Source organism: Ictalurus punctatus, chromosome 20 (genome assembly GCF_001660625.3).
Source record: "Ictalurus punctatus breed USDA103 chromosome 20, Coco_2.0, whole genome shotgun sequence".
In the NCBI taxonomy this organism is placed as follows: domain Eukaryota; kingdom Metazoa; phylum Chordata; class Actinopteri; order Siluriformes; family Ictaluridae; genus Ictalurus; species Ictalurus punctatus.
In genome coordinates, this window is record NC_030435.2 from 22053985 (window position 1) to 22067726 (window position 13742).

General features: G+C 46.4%; 1 protein-coding gene across 2 annotated transcripts in view; it reads right to left on the reverse strand.

Annotated features, from left to right (window-relative positions):
* Nucleotides 1-83: 83 nt before the first annotated feature.
* mkxb (mohawk homeobox b) overlaps nucleotides 84-13742 on the reverse strand; it is a 17167-nt gene continuing 3508 nt past the window's right edge. For both annotated transcript variants that reach the window (XM_053673610.1, XM_017496245.3), the window contains exons 3-7: nucleotides 12866-13013; nucleotides 12411-12564; nucleotides 11681-11965; nucleotides 3616-3649; nucleotides 84-3526 (exon numbers count right to left, since the gene is read on the reverse strand). In XM_053673610.1, coding sequence (XP_053529585.1) covers nucleotides 3310-3526; nucleotides 3616-3649; nucleotides 11681-11965; nucleotides 12411-12564; nucleotides 12866-13013 — 838 coding nt within the window. In that variant the 3' untranslated portion in view covers nucleotides 84-3309. The remainder of the gene's footprint in view (nucleotides 3527-3615; nucleotides 3650-11680; nucleotides 11966-12410; nucleotides 12565-12865; nucleotides 13014-13742) is intronic.

Below are 13742 nucleotides of genomic sequence, written 5' to 3' on the forward strand. Positions count from 1 at the left end.
TTTGAGGTCACTAGATAAAAGTTTGATCTCATGAGACCATAAATTTAAACCACTGGATGATATATTGAGGACACGATATAATATACGGAAACCATGAGATAATTTATTGAGGCCATAATGTAGGCCAAAAGATGCATTGAAGCCACAATATACTATTAGTATTGAGTCCACGATTTAACATTTAAGTCTGAAAGATAACGTAGTGATGGCATGAAATACTATATCGAGTCCGTGAGAGAATATATTGAGGCCACGAGATAATATTTCAAGGCCACAAACTAAGTATCTTGTGGTCACACAAATCAGTTGCCATGAGGTACATTTTTATTTGCCATAAAATAGATCTGTAGAAACTTGACCTCAATACATTAATTCATGGCCACACCTTATTAAAAAATAAAACAAAACCCTTGCAGACAATGATTGCCTGAAGTCTAGAAGCCATAGCCGTCACCAGATGTGGGGTTTCTTCCTTGGTGATACTCCGCCAGGTCGAAGTCTTGGGTTGCTTTCGAAGTATGCTTCAGGTCTATCTGCAGTATAACGCGCCGTCCGATGAAGCATTCGGGTGAATGTGAGCAGATAATACGCTACACCTATACACTTCAGAATTCATCCTGCTGCTCTCGTCACCAGTCACACCGTCAATAAATACAAATACAAGAGCGCCAGTTCTATTGGCACGAGATGAGGTGGTACGCAATTATTTGACTATTCCATGCTTTTATCTTCTCAACGTTCTGGCACAAGTTGATCTTTGTCTCGCCTGTCCGTAGGATGGTGTTCCAGATCTGTAGGATTTTTCTTAAAGCCAACCGTACTCTCATTTCATCCTGTTTTGGAGGCTTACCAATCGGTTTAGATCTTGTGGTATGTATTCAGGTGAATACATGTCTCGATTGTTGACGTTGACACAGATACGCCTACCTCCTGGAGGGTGTTCTTGATCTGGCCAGCTGTTGTGGAGTTGTTTGTTTTCCTTCGCAGTTCTTGTCGTTCATCTACTGCGGATGCTTTCCGTGGTCTTCCAGGCCTTCTGGTGTTCCTGAGCGTACCGGTGCGTCCGTTCTTTTTAAGACCGTACCAAATAGCTGATTTGGCCGCAGCTAACGTTTTCTCTCGCTCTTTCTCTGATGGCTTTGTTTTGACTCTTCAGCTCTTTGGACTTCATATGGAGAGGTAACAGTAACCCGGTTCCACTTGAAACCAACTCTAGCCTTCTTATCTGCTCACTTGTAAGTGACATAATGGAGGAAGGTCACACACCTCGCCCTGGAACAGCTGAGCGGGTGATCGCCTATTACGTTTGGTATATTGGAAAAAAAAAATAAGGGGGGTGTTTGTGGACCTCGTATATAAAGTGCTGTTCGCCCGATTTGGGTGCAAGTATCCTCAGCTAAAAGTTAAAGCTGAAAGTCTGCACTTCAGGATTTAATTTAAACCCCAGTCTCACTATATTGCGCTAGACAGATAAAATGAAAACTACAACGTATGGACTCGACTCCATACCGACAACTGCGTCGGTGCGATCTTTCCCTCGGAGTCAAAACACAGTCCGGTTCGGTTCTTGAGCGCCCTCGAGCCTACGTCATCGTTTATCACGGTTTTTTTTTTTTTCTTTCGAGGCCCGTCATACAGCTTCCAGATGCTTTCCCTTTCGAACCACTTTCGGAATTGTAACGATGATGAAGGACAATTTTGCGGCGGCGGGGGGAGGAGGAGGTGGGGTTAGGAGGGGTGATCGAATGCCTAATGCTGTTTCACCGCGTTGATACGAAGGGCGTAGCCAAAATGCTCTCAGGTGGCGGAAAACACGGCGCTTACATAAATCATCGACCTTTTTTTTAGATAAGAAGAGAGAGAAGAAAGGAAAAAAAAAAGAATCAAACAGCTGTAACACAGTACGACCCGCGTCATATCTCTCCATCCAAATAGCGTTTGATGGTAAGTTTCTTAGACTCATATTTAATATTATCAAGGCGCATAACTGACATGCACGTGCTTATCCATTACGGGCAAATCCCCCAACATCAGAGGAGGGTTTTTTTCCTTTTTTTTTTTTTTTTTTTTAAAGATATGAACGGCGGTAAACGTTTCAGTGTGGACTCTGCTGGTTCTCTGCTAGATAAGAAACCCCTTCGCTATGTGAGGAATAAAACACTCTTATGGAGGTATGTTTTTAATGGGGAAATAATCAAGGACAGGGTGGCGGAGTGGAGTGGAAGTTAGTACACCGAAGATAGTGACACCCCATCAGTCAATATGACCGAAATCAGCGTGACCCCATCAATCAAATATCACTGAAAATAAAGAAACTTGCTTTTCTGATTCCCGTGATCTTCACGTGAACTTCCTGTAGAATATTCACTCTGGACGTACGGGTGTTCGTCGTACTCTTATCTTATTAAACGTAGGCGTTTTAACATCCGTGTCACGTCATACTTACTGTATTTGTTTGGTCTGAGCGTCACGTGACGGACGTAATCGAAACGGTTCTCGCCAGCAGACCGTACTGTACGGTCTAAAAACGGGCGGGTGGTGGGGTGTTCGCGGAAAAGGCCCGTCACCGGGGACGTTTTTACATAACGAAAGACAAACAGAAATCAGGTCATCTGGTTTTATTGAAACGGGGGAAAATATTTCCGAGATGGTATTTATTTCGAAACCGGCGGATCTGGTCAGGACTCACTCCGCGAGCGACGACGATCTGAGTCACCGTCGGTGATCCACAGAAAGCTGATTACTCACAGATGGGTCAGAGAGAGTTCGGGAAAAGATTTCTGGGACGGGCGGTGGGGCGATCATAACCTGGCCGTTATTTCCCCGGGGGCCCGTCGATCATCAGATACACAAGGCAACGTTAGTAATGGCTGTACCTATATAATAAAAAAATAATGAGAAACAACTGTCGAGCAATAATCGTTGGACGAAAATCCTGCCTCGGTAAACATTACACTTAACTTAGAAACGTGGTAAACGTGTATATGAATATATTACATTTCGACCGGGACGGTCCGAGGATCGCGAAACCTGTCGGGGATGAATAATGATATTTTTGGACAAACGAACAAATCGCTATATGCTTTTAAAATGCTGGCTTTAACAGTCCAAACCGAACTTCCGTCCATGAGACATCGCTTCCTGTTGGTGTTGGTGTACAGTCTGGACGTCATTAGTCATAATCAGGCACGTCGGTGAGATATCCCAATCACGTCCGTATATAAAATACCGTCGTTTTCCAAAACTAACAAAAATGACCGGACGTCCACGTTCGAGTCTCGCAGAAGACCGTCGGCCTCCGCCCCCGCCTCAGACCTCGGAGTCGGCCGAGTACTGTCGAGGAGGCGCGATCGGCACTTTGACGGTTTTTATCTCCGCTATGTGCGAGGATTTCTGGATGATGCAGCTGGTGGTGCCTGCAGGCGTGGCGTCCTCGCTCTGAGCCAGGTTCGTCAGCGCCATGGCGGCGTGCAGCTCGTTCCAGTACGTAGCGCCTTTTCCTTGCAGGCCTCCTTTAGGATTGCACCTGGGATGAGATCGTTAGTCGTCATGAGCGACGTATCGAACACTTTGATTGATTAGAAGGGAATTCGAGTTTAAAACACACAGACTTGCCTATCATGGAACTGGGATCCGCAGTCCAGGGATTCTAGGAAGGAATTAAAAATACAGACATTTAGTTTGTATTAAAGACAACGCCTCCAGATTTCTTATTTTATATATATATTTATATATTTCTACAGTCCCGTCCCGAGAGTATTGGTACGGCAAGGCCAAATCTGTCGTTGTTTATTGTCTAATCTATACACTGAAGACATTTGGGTGTGAGATCAAAAGAAGAATATGAGATATGAATTGCAGCTTTCATTTCCTGGTATTTACATCGTGATGTTTGATGCAAAAGTATTGGAACAGATAGTCTTAAAGTAAGTAACACGTGATATCTGGTTGCATTTCCCTTGCTTGCAAGAACTCTGCATCAAACCTGCGACTCGCTGACAGCTTCACCTCGCGTATGAGCCGTTACTATAGAAACGGTGACGTATTAGAACAAGTGCGTTGACGCGAACCTGTGTTTCGAGTTCTGGCGAGCGAGCACGACCGTCGACCGATCAGAATCGAGAATCCAACAGCGAGGGAAAAAGTGCGACATAAATTTGAATCGAATCAATTTGTGTGTGTGTGTGTGTGTGTGTGCGCGTGTGTTGGAATCCAGACGTTCGTTAAGCGCTGGAAAACTTGCACTTTGCTTTGTTTTTGAAAACAAAGTAGGAAAAATGTTTTTGGACGCTGAATCCCGTCACGTTGTGCTGCAGTCTCAATATTTTTGTCTTGGCGGTAAATACAAGATGAAAATAAATAAATAAATAAAATAATAATGATACACCCCCTCCCCCTCCCCCCCAGATTAAACAGCTTACAAGAGAAACCGCAGAAAGCCAATCTAACGCAAACACAGATTGAAGGCATTGTCTGCCCCGCGCACCGCCCATGCCGTCGCGTCTGTGCGAGCTCGTGCTGGCGTCGTTACCTTGCTCGCGTGTAAATCTAAATGTCTAAAGGCATGTGCGTGTTGGCGAGAAAGCGTGCATCTGCGCAGAGTTACAGGCGAATGGCCGTGGGCTGTTTGACCGCGCTCGGGCATTCAGGCCAAAACAAATGCAATTATGTGTGGAGATGGAAAAAGCATATCTGCGCTGTGTCAGGAACACAGACGTGCACTCTTCCACAGCTCATTTGCATCATTCAGGCTATTTAACTTCGTCTTTTTTTGCTTTTTCCCCCGTGTGTGTGCGTGTGTGTGTGCGTGTGTTTCTCTGATTCTCCTAACACCGTTCTCACAGACCACTCTCTTTTGTACAGGAAAAAAAAAAACGATTAACAGAACAAATCTTCTAATATTGCCGATCGATGTTTTGTCGAGGATGAGCGCGCACTCACGTGCAGATCTTCGTGTTCCCCGTGTTGGATTTTAACTCTACGGAAGAAGCTCTAGAACCCCACACCTGTTTTGGTGCTTTTTTTGTTGAAGGTCTTTTTCTTTTTTTTTTTTTTGATGTGCGCTTTAATAAATCTCACTTTGCGCTCGGATCCACAGTGCCTCGTTTGTTACGGAAGACTTTGCCTGCGAATGGATCCAGCAGAGCTCGACTTGGACCGGGACGTCGTCCTCGGCAGGAGCACACGGAGGGAATCTATTCCAGAAATTTCACACAGAATCTGCAGGAGTTACAGGTAGCAGGGTTTTTTTTGGTTTTTTTTTTCCACTGAGCTGAGATGGATTTCAAGATTTCTTCGTGCGTTTTTTTTCCCTTCTTCCGAAGGGATTACTGGAGACCGGTTTCCACGCCAACGCCGATGGTTCCTGAAGCCGTGATCTTGCTCGGGACATCCAGAAAGCTCTGTCTTGAGAAGCCGCTGATGGACAGACGGCCCCGTGACGAAACGTTCCGAAGCTGAAATACTTTCCTGGCATTGTAGAAAAGAGCCAGCGTTTTTAAATCCGGTCATTCCCGAAAGCGTAAGGGTTTACATTGAGAGATTGGAATTCTGAGGTAAAAGTCACTCGTTGTGGTCTCGTCACTCAACTGATCTCTGTTCACGCTAACATCGCTGGAGAAGTAATCGCTGATTTGAGTCAATCAGCTCTTTTTTGGCTAAATTTCTTCCAAATCCATCCATCCATCCATCTGCCCATCCATCCATAATTCCATCCATCCATCCATCCATCCATCCATCTGCCCATCCATCCATAATTCCATCCATCCATCCATCCATCCATCCATCTGCCCATCCATCCATAATTCCATCCATCCATCCATCCATCCATAATTCCATCCATCCATCCATCTGCCCATCCATCCATAATTCCATCCATCCATCCATCCATAATTCCATCCATCCATCCATCCATCCATCCATCTGCCTATCCATAATTCCATCCATCCATCCATCCATAATTCCATCCATCCATCCATCCATCCATCCATCTGCCTATCCATAATTCCATCCATCCATCCATCCATCCATCCATAATTCCATCCACCTATCCATCCATCCATCCATAATTCCATCCATCCATCCATCCATCCATCCATCCATCCATCTGCCTATCCATAATTCCATCCATCCATCCATCCATCCATCCATCCATCCATAATTCCATCCATCCATCCATCCATCCATCCATCCACCTATCCATCCATCCACCTATCCATCCATAATTCCATCCATCCATCCATCCATAATTCCATCCATCCATCCATCCATCCATCTGCCCATCCATCCCTAGTTCCATCCATCCATAATTCCATCCATCCATAATTCTGTCCATCCATACATCCATCCATCTGCCCATCCATCCATTTTCCGTTCCGCTTATCCAACACGGAGTCTATCCCAGAGAACTCAGGGCACTAGGCAGGGGACACCCAGTCTACAACACATGTCTTTGGACTGGGGGAGGAAACCCGAGTACCCGGAGGAAACCTCTGAAGCACGGTGCGAACGTTTGTTGTTTGTTTTTCCCCAGACCGCTACCGTACATGTCCCGTACATGTTACGTATTTATTCTTTTTCCGAGTCGGTTCACGGTTCTTCCTGGTCCGATCACCCCGACGCTCTACTTCTCAAACACGCCGACGTCGGGATCAGACGTTTTTCCACGTAGGAAGAACCTAAAACCCTGCAGGACACTAGACCTCGACGACGTCGACGCCTAGAGCTGACGACCTCTCCTGTATTGAACCGGAGCTGTATATTACACGTGCGCAGCTGTGTTTCTTTTACACCCGGACGCATTTCTAACGTTTTTGAGAGTTCGTGCGGCCTTTCGTAAAGTCTCCGCTTACGTTTATCTTGTAATAGTGTTACTACTTCGTTATTCTGCTGAAAGCAGCCAGACCGGGTAGGGGGGAGAAAAATCTCTCGCAAGGGAGGCGCGAGAGGGAAAATTGGACTGCGACCTCTCGCGCACACACAAAAAAAAACAAGATTTTTTTTTTCTTTCTTTCTTTCTTTCTTTCTCTCAATCGCCTTCGCCTGTAACATCTCCAGCTCGGATTTCTTAAAACAGCACCTGCGCCAAAAGCTACTTTAAAGCATTAATAAATCATTTGACCCTAATTCCTGTGCGCTACCGAACGCCTCTCTTCAGGCTCTCGGGCTTGATTGATTGAAGCTCTGAGGGCGAGGAAAGTCTTCTTTTCGAATTTAACCGTAATCAATAGCATACTCTCGTAATAGTGTTTAATAGGCGGTGTTGTAATCGGTGACGGATCCCAGATGCCAAGGTCAGGTTATGTTGAGGGGGGAAAAAAACAAACCCCCAACAACTTAATGAACGTCATGTGACCGAGCCGACCCGATGGAATTCCAACCGAAACCCAAAGATGACTTACAAATCACACACACGGCGAATAAGCGAAACCTCGACCGTGCCACGTTTTCACACTCCGCTGCTTTAAGTCAACATCTGGGTCGATGTTTATTGCCTCCTACCGTCGCCTCTGTGGGACGTCGAACCCTCGTACGTTCGCCCTCGACCCCTTTCGTCTTATTCCCTGTACAGATCGGAGCCAGATTCACCGCTTCACCGCTTCGAACCTGCGGCGACGGCGTAAAAATCTTGACCGTAGCGCTTTACGAATCCGCTCCGGAGTGACTTTCCGTTAAAGGTCCGGCTCCTCGGCTCGCGGCTGCCTTTTCGCCCGATCGTGTGCGGTTTACTCAGGGCTTAATGAACTTCCTGCCAAGGATAATATTCGAACAAGGTGTAAATCAGGGATGCGCACCTCCCGAAATTAACACCCCAAAGACCATTCCACATGAGCGATCAGCCATGAAAGTAGGTTGTTTGGGTAAGGGGCGCAAAAACTTTTAACGCAGACGATCCAGTCAATCATTCCTCGGTATATAAATACGAGAAGCATGTGCATACATGAACCCTGCAATGAAAATCAGACTTTCAGCCCATCTTTACTTCTGAGAGACTCCGCCTCTTTTTATACCCAATCATCTCGCTGACCTGCTTCCAATTCCCCTCCAGCTGTTTCTTTTTTACTAACACTTACTTCTCCAGCCTTTTCTTGCCCCCGTCCCGACCTTTTTGGGACAGTCTTGCGGCCTTCGAATTCAAAATCACCCTCTTTTTACCCCCCCCGATATGTTTTCTACGTTCTATTGTGAATAACGTACGGGTTATTGTCGCGTTCTGTTTTTATTTACATTTTACACGGCGTCCCGACTTTTCTGGAATCGGGGTCGTACGTACTTTTAGCGCACGATACAAGTAGGCGGACTGAGTCTTGGGAGCGGCTCGAACGATCGAGTCGAATACTTCATTTATTGATCGAGTTCTTTTTAAACCTCCAGACCAATCGGGTCACAAGCTGAGGGCGAAACGGGAAAGATAAACCCGTTCGTTAGCGGGCTAAGAGCTACAGTGTGCTGCCCGGTTGCTTAGAAACCTGACTCGCTACGCTGTAATATAATAGTTAGCGAGTTAAGTGCGTCGAGGAGTTATTTTATTTATTGATGACATGAAGACTGTTGCGTATGGCAGGAGATTGGTCATGATGGGCGTGCGCTCGTTCTTTTGCTCGTACGACTGTGAACGATATCGCGTTCACGTGTAGCTAGCGCCGAACTAAACAAAATTTTTTTGGATCAGATCTGATTTGTTGAATTCACTCGTCTAATCTAACAGCCCAAGTAGAGAATCTACGTGTCCTGGGTGTCTGGGCTACTGATCTGTGATCGAATCAGTCCGTACAGAGTTTTTTTTTTTTTTTTTTTTTTTTACGATTGTCGCAGCCAAAAATACTCGATTTCATTGTGTTGTTTTTTTATTTATTTATTTATTTTTTTTAAGTGTACTCGTGTTCGACGCACGTGACCCGAAAACGTCTTTGACCGAATGTCACGTGACGCGTCCTGGATCTGCGGAAAAATCGTGAGCGAATATCGCAGGGTTTGCTTGACTTTGCGTTCATTTCTGCGACCGCGAAATCGTGGAGGGACTGTAAAATCTAATCTAATCGAATCTAGTTAGTCAGATCCTAGCTTGGACTGGTTATTAATGAGTCTTTATTAAATCACGCATACATTAGAGCAGAGTGAAATTCTTTTCTCCGCATACCCCGGCATGTTAGGAAGTTGGGGTCAGATGTGAAACAGCGCCCCCTGGAGGAGAGAGGGTTAAGGGCCTTGCTCAAGGGCCCAACAGTGGCAGCTTGGCAGTGCTGGGGCGTGACCCCCCGACCTTCCGATCAGTAACCCAGAGCCTTAACCGCTAAACCACCACTTTTTTTTTTTTTAAATAAATAATAATAATAATTGAACGCGTGAATGTCATCCACAGTGTTGAAAGCGGGAGGCATTCAGTCACGTGAGCGTTCTTCTTTTCTCTGCCGTCGGTTGTGTCTTGAAACAAAACCAAAAAAGATCTCATGTTTATTTCGTCTGCTTCCACACCCCAGACTCTGCTAACATTGACTCCGAGGATGAACGTGCGTATAACGTAAAGACCGCGCCCACACGTGAAGACGTATACATGCCGAAGCAGTCCGTGTCCCCTCGGTGCGACTCGTCGCATCCGCAGTGGCGAATCCTCGCGGAATAAACGGCGAGACGTGAGGTTTTTCGTGCCTCCGACGTTTCTCTGTAATTCCACTCCGGTTTGACGAGAACCTTTTCCATACACGTCGCTGCGTGATGAAATGGCAGCGGGTTTAGCAGCGACGTGCGAACGTACGCCAGCTCTCCAGGACCGCCAGAGAGACACGCTAAACTGTTTAGCAGGGTGGGTTCCCCCCCCCCCTTCTTTTTCCCCTCCTTCTCTTCGGCTTGTTCTATACGTTTAACGTGATCTTTCTGGTGGATAATAGGATTTTTCTGTTCTGTTTTCGGATTTTTTTTTTTCCCTCTTCTTTTTTCCAGGGCTGCACCGGGCGGCCTGTCAGTTTGACTGAAAACAGTCTTGGCGGACGCCGCGGTATGTGGAAAAGTACTGAAATCGGGTGCTGTAAAACTGATAGATTTGGATAGCCGAGGAAAGAAAGAAGGCAGAGCGAAGAGAAAAATGTCAGAGTAGGAAAGCGTCAAGTGGTCTTCGGTTGTCGTTCTTTTTTCCTTTCCGAAACGCGTCGCATCCCGAGCTTTCCCGAGAGAGCTTCCAGATCCCATATCGTACTCCACGTTTACTCTCTCTTACGCGGATGTCGATTCGGTCACGCTCAGCCTCGTGTTCTTCTTTCTTTTTTGGCCTGGAAGGCAAATTTCTCTCCTCACTCACACACACACACACACACACACGAGCATTTACATCGAAACGACCATTTATGCTTCGTCACTGTAAATTCCACGACCACAGACGTCTCGGTTATTTTCAGAACGCTGACCAAAGCTGACCTCGGGGAAGAATTCTCATCGTGCCTGTGCCACGTACCTCGCTAACCCGATCTCCGGATTTCAGCGCGTAAGACGTGATAAGATCTGAGCGATAAACCGCCGCCGCTCTTACGCCCCCGTTAGAAAAATGCGAAGCGTCGACGCTTTTTGCGGTCGGATACCTTGTTTGGCTCGGACGCAAGCCACACAAATAACTTTCTTAAATTACAAGTTCCAAAACGGAGAACATTCCTTAATTGTCCAGAACTGTTCCATCGTGGCAAAGAGACAAAACCAACAGAGCAATAGAACATTCATGATAAAAAAAAATAAAATAAATAAAATGAATAATAAAATAAAAATAAAACCCCAGGGCTGTGGTGGAAATTATGCAAACGATGAATTAAAAGCTCCACGGCTCTGGCACGTTCTCCGTCCCGAGACGTTAGCAGGTGTTCCTATGAGCTACGACACCACTGAGTAATAGAAGTTTCCATCCTAAAAAAAAAAAAAAAAAAAGGTCCGACGACGGCGCGGACGCGTCCTGAATTAGCACGTCACCTCGGACGGATCGTCGTCGTCGTGGGATTTCGGCTCCTTGTTATTTTTATAACGCGTACGGGATTTCGACTGCAGCTGTTAGCGCGAGGAAAATATTCCAGCGACGGCCGATAATTCAACACGACGGGGTGCGATTCCCGAACGCTTTTATTCCACTTACTATACCACAGCGATTTGGCCTTCTCTCTCACGAAGACTTTCCCACGGCGGAAAACGGAACGTTTACTCTTTCAAGGCGCTGACACTGGAGACTCCTTCCGTAAGCGCTAATAAATAAACATCTCCTTACGGAAAACGTTTACACGTTCGGCACATCTTACGCCGGGTGTCCGTTCTTCTCGCGTTCTGTTTATTTCCGTATGTTTCATGGGAAAGGTTTTAAGCGAGACGGATATGCGAGTACTTTCGGTGGTGTACGTGAAGATCGTGTAAAGGAAAGTGAGTTTCTCGGTTAATACGCCGTATACGTGAGTTTAACATACGTGCGAGAACCTCCTTAAAAACGAGTACTACGTTTACGGCATTCGGTAGACGCCCTTATCCAGGGCGACTTACGTATATCTCGTATATCTTGCTCAGGGGACCAACTGTGGTAGCTTGGTGGTGCTGGGATTTGAACTTATGACCTTCTGGTCAGAAGTCCACCGTCTTAACCGCTGAGCTATTAGCTACCGCTACGATCGAAGGTCATAGTTTATAGGACTTCTCCTCACACTTCGCCAGCTCTGACCTGTGCGGTAGGAGTAGTTGGCCTCCGTTTCGGACGACGAGGGCGACAGGAGCTCGTCGTCGTACTCGTTGGAGCTGAAGGAGCCCGAGTGGTTCCTCTTGCGCGAGTCCGTGTTGGAGGCCATGACGTGCCGCAGGGAGTCGTTGAGGTAGCGGTTCAGCAGACTGCTCTTGTACTTCGGCGGAGAGACGTGATCGAGGCCTCGGCTCGCCTGGATCACGCTCTTGTGTGTGGGCTGGCCGGACTCGGATTCGCTCGGCTGCATCTGGAGAGGGATCTCGCCGTCTGGAACGACAGGAGATGAAGCGCTTCCGTTAGGTGTCCGTGGTCAGGTTACAGAGTCGACGAACATCATTTACGATATAATATGAGGACAGAATATGATCGCTGATAACGGATATGTTTTTGTCAGGGGGAGTAAAAACACGATCTCTTACATCATCATTGACTTCATTTCCCTTAAATGCATTTGACTCGCTAGCTAGCTAGCTAGCTAGCTCAGCGTACATTACTGCATCGTCTTAGCTACGGCGTTTTAGGCTAGTCAGACTCCAGGCAACCAAACTATGGGATTGGGGGACACACTGGAGGTCTGACTTACCTGTAATGAATCGTCCGCCGTTACGATATCGTCAAGTCTTTTGATCACGGCTAAGCCGGGTAAATACATCGACGTAAAGGGTGCTTACGGGATCGTAAATCTATTTGTATTTTCTTTTCTCTTACTTACCTTCGGAAGCGGAGTCGTCACTGCTGATGCTGAGCCTCTCTGCGTTGCCCTGAACGTACTTGTTGTACAGTTTGATGCGTAGAGCCCAGCTCAGGTCGGGTTGTCGCACCGTGTTCTTCAACCTGCGGCGTGCGTTAGCGAACCAGTTCGATACCTGCAACAGAACAGTGTTTTACTTGGGGCAGTTGTGGCTTGGCGGTTAAGGCTCGGAAGGGCAGGGGTTCAAGCCCCAGCACTGCCAAGCTGCCATTATTGGGCCCTCGAACAAGACCCCTATTAACCCTCTCTGCTCCAGGGGGCGCTGTATCATGGCTGACCCTGCGCTCTGACCCAAACTTCCTAACATCCTGGGGTAAAGACTCATTATACAACGATTAGACTTTGGAAAGATCTCGTTCATGTTTTGGACAGTTAAAACGGACTGCGCTCATATATAAGCGCGCCTCTGAGCTCACCTGAACCAGGGTCATGTGGGAGCCGAGGGCGAGAAGGATCTTCTCGGTTTTGGTGGGGTACGGGTTGTCCCTGTGTTTATACAACCACTGCTTGAGCGGCCTGGCCATGTCCTGAAGAGCCTGCCGCTTGTGCCGCACCTTCCCGCCACTCATCGCAGAGGGGAAAAAAACAGACAGAGAACGAGAGAGAGAGAGAGAGAGAGAGAGAGAAGGAGACCTTAATTTCCACTAGCTATGTATTCAGTTGTGCGTCTTGAGTCAAGAAGTCCTGGTTAGTTTTCCAAGCTTTCAGAGGATAATTATTTAATCACGAGATGATTTCACCGAGTCCTGAAATGCAAACACTGCACTGAAAAGGGGAAATTACTGAAATAGCACCACATGGGAAAGGCCGACAAAAGGTTGGGGGGGTTTCTTTCCCCCTCACAAATTTTGTTTGCAATTTAGTTTAATGAGGCCACACGATGCTAAATACAGGTCACAATTTGCTATTTTGAGTTCTTTGTTAAAACTGTACCCATATTTTGGATCATTTGTGCTGATTTAATAGACACGCTGGCCTCCTGCCGTAGTCACATCTCTTAAAATCCCAGCTTATTAGTATTATTATTTATTTTTAAAAAAGTTTTCATCGTTAAACCTTTATTTCCGTGAGAACAACAGAAAACGTGCGTTAGTTACAAGAGTCACGGGCGGAGTTTTAATTTCACAAACTCTCTATGATGGATAGAGATTGTTTACGTAAAGTAAAGTGTACTTTGGCATGTGGACGTGTTACGGAAAAAGACATTTTTAAGGTCGTTGTTTTGCATTACTGTTCCAATTTTCTGAGCTCATAACCACATTAGAGAAGAAAACTTTTCCGGGATTGTTCAAG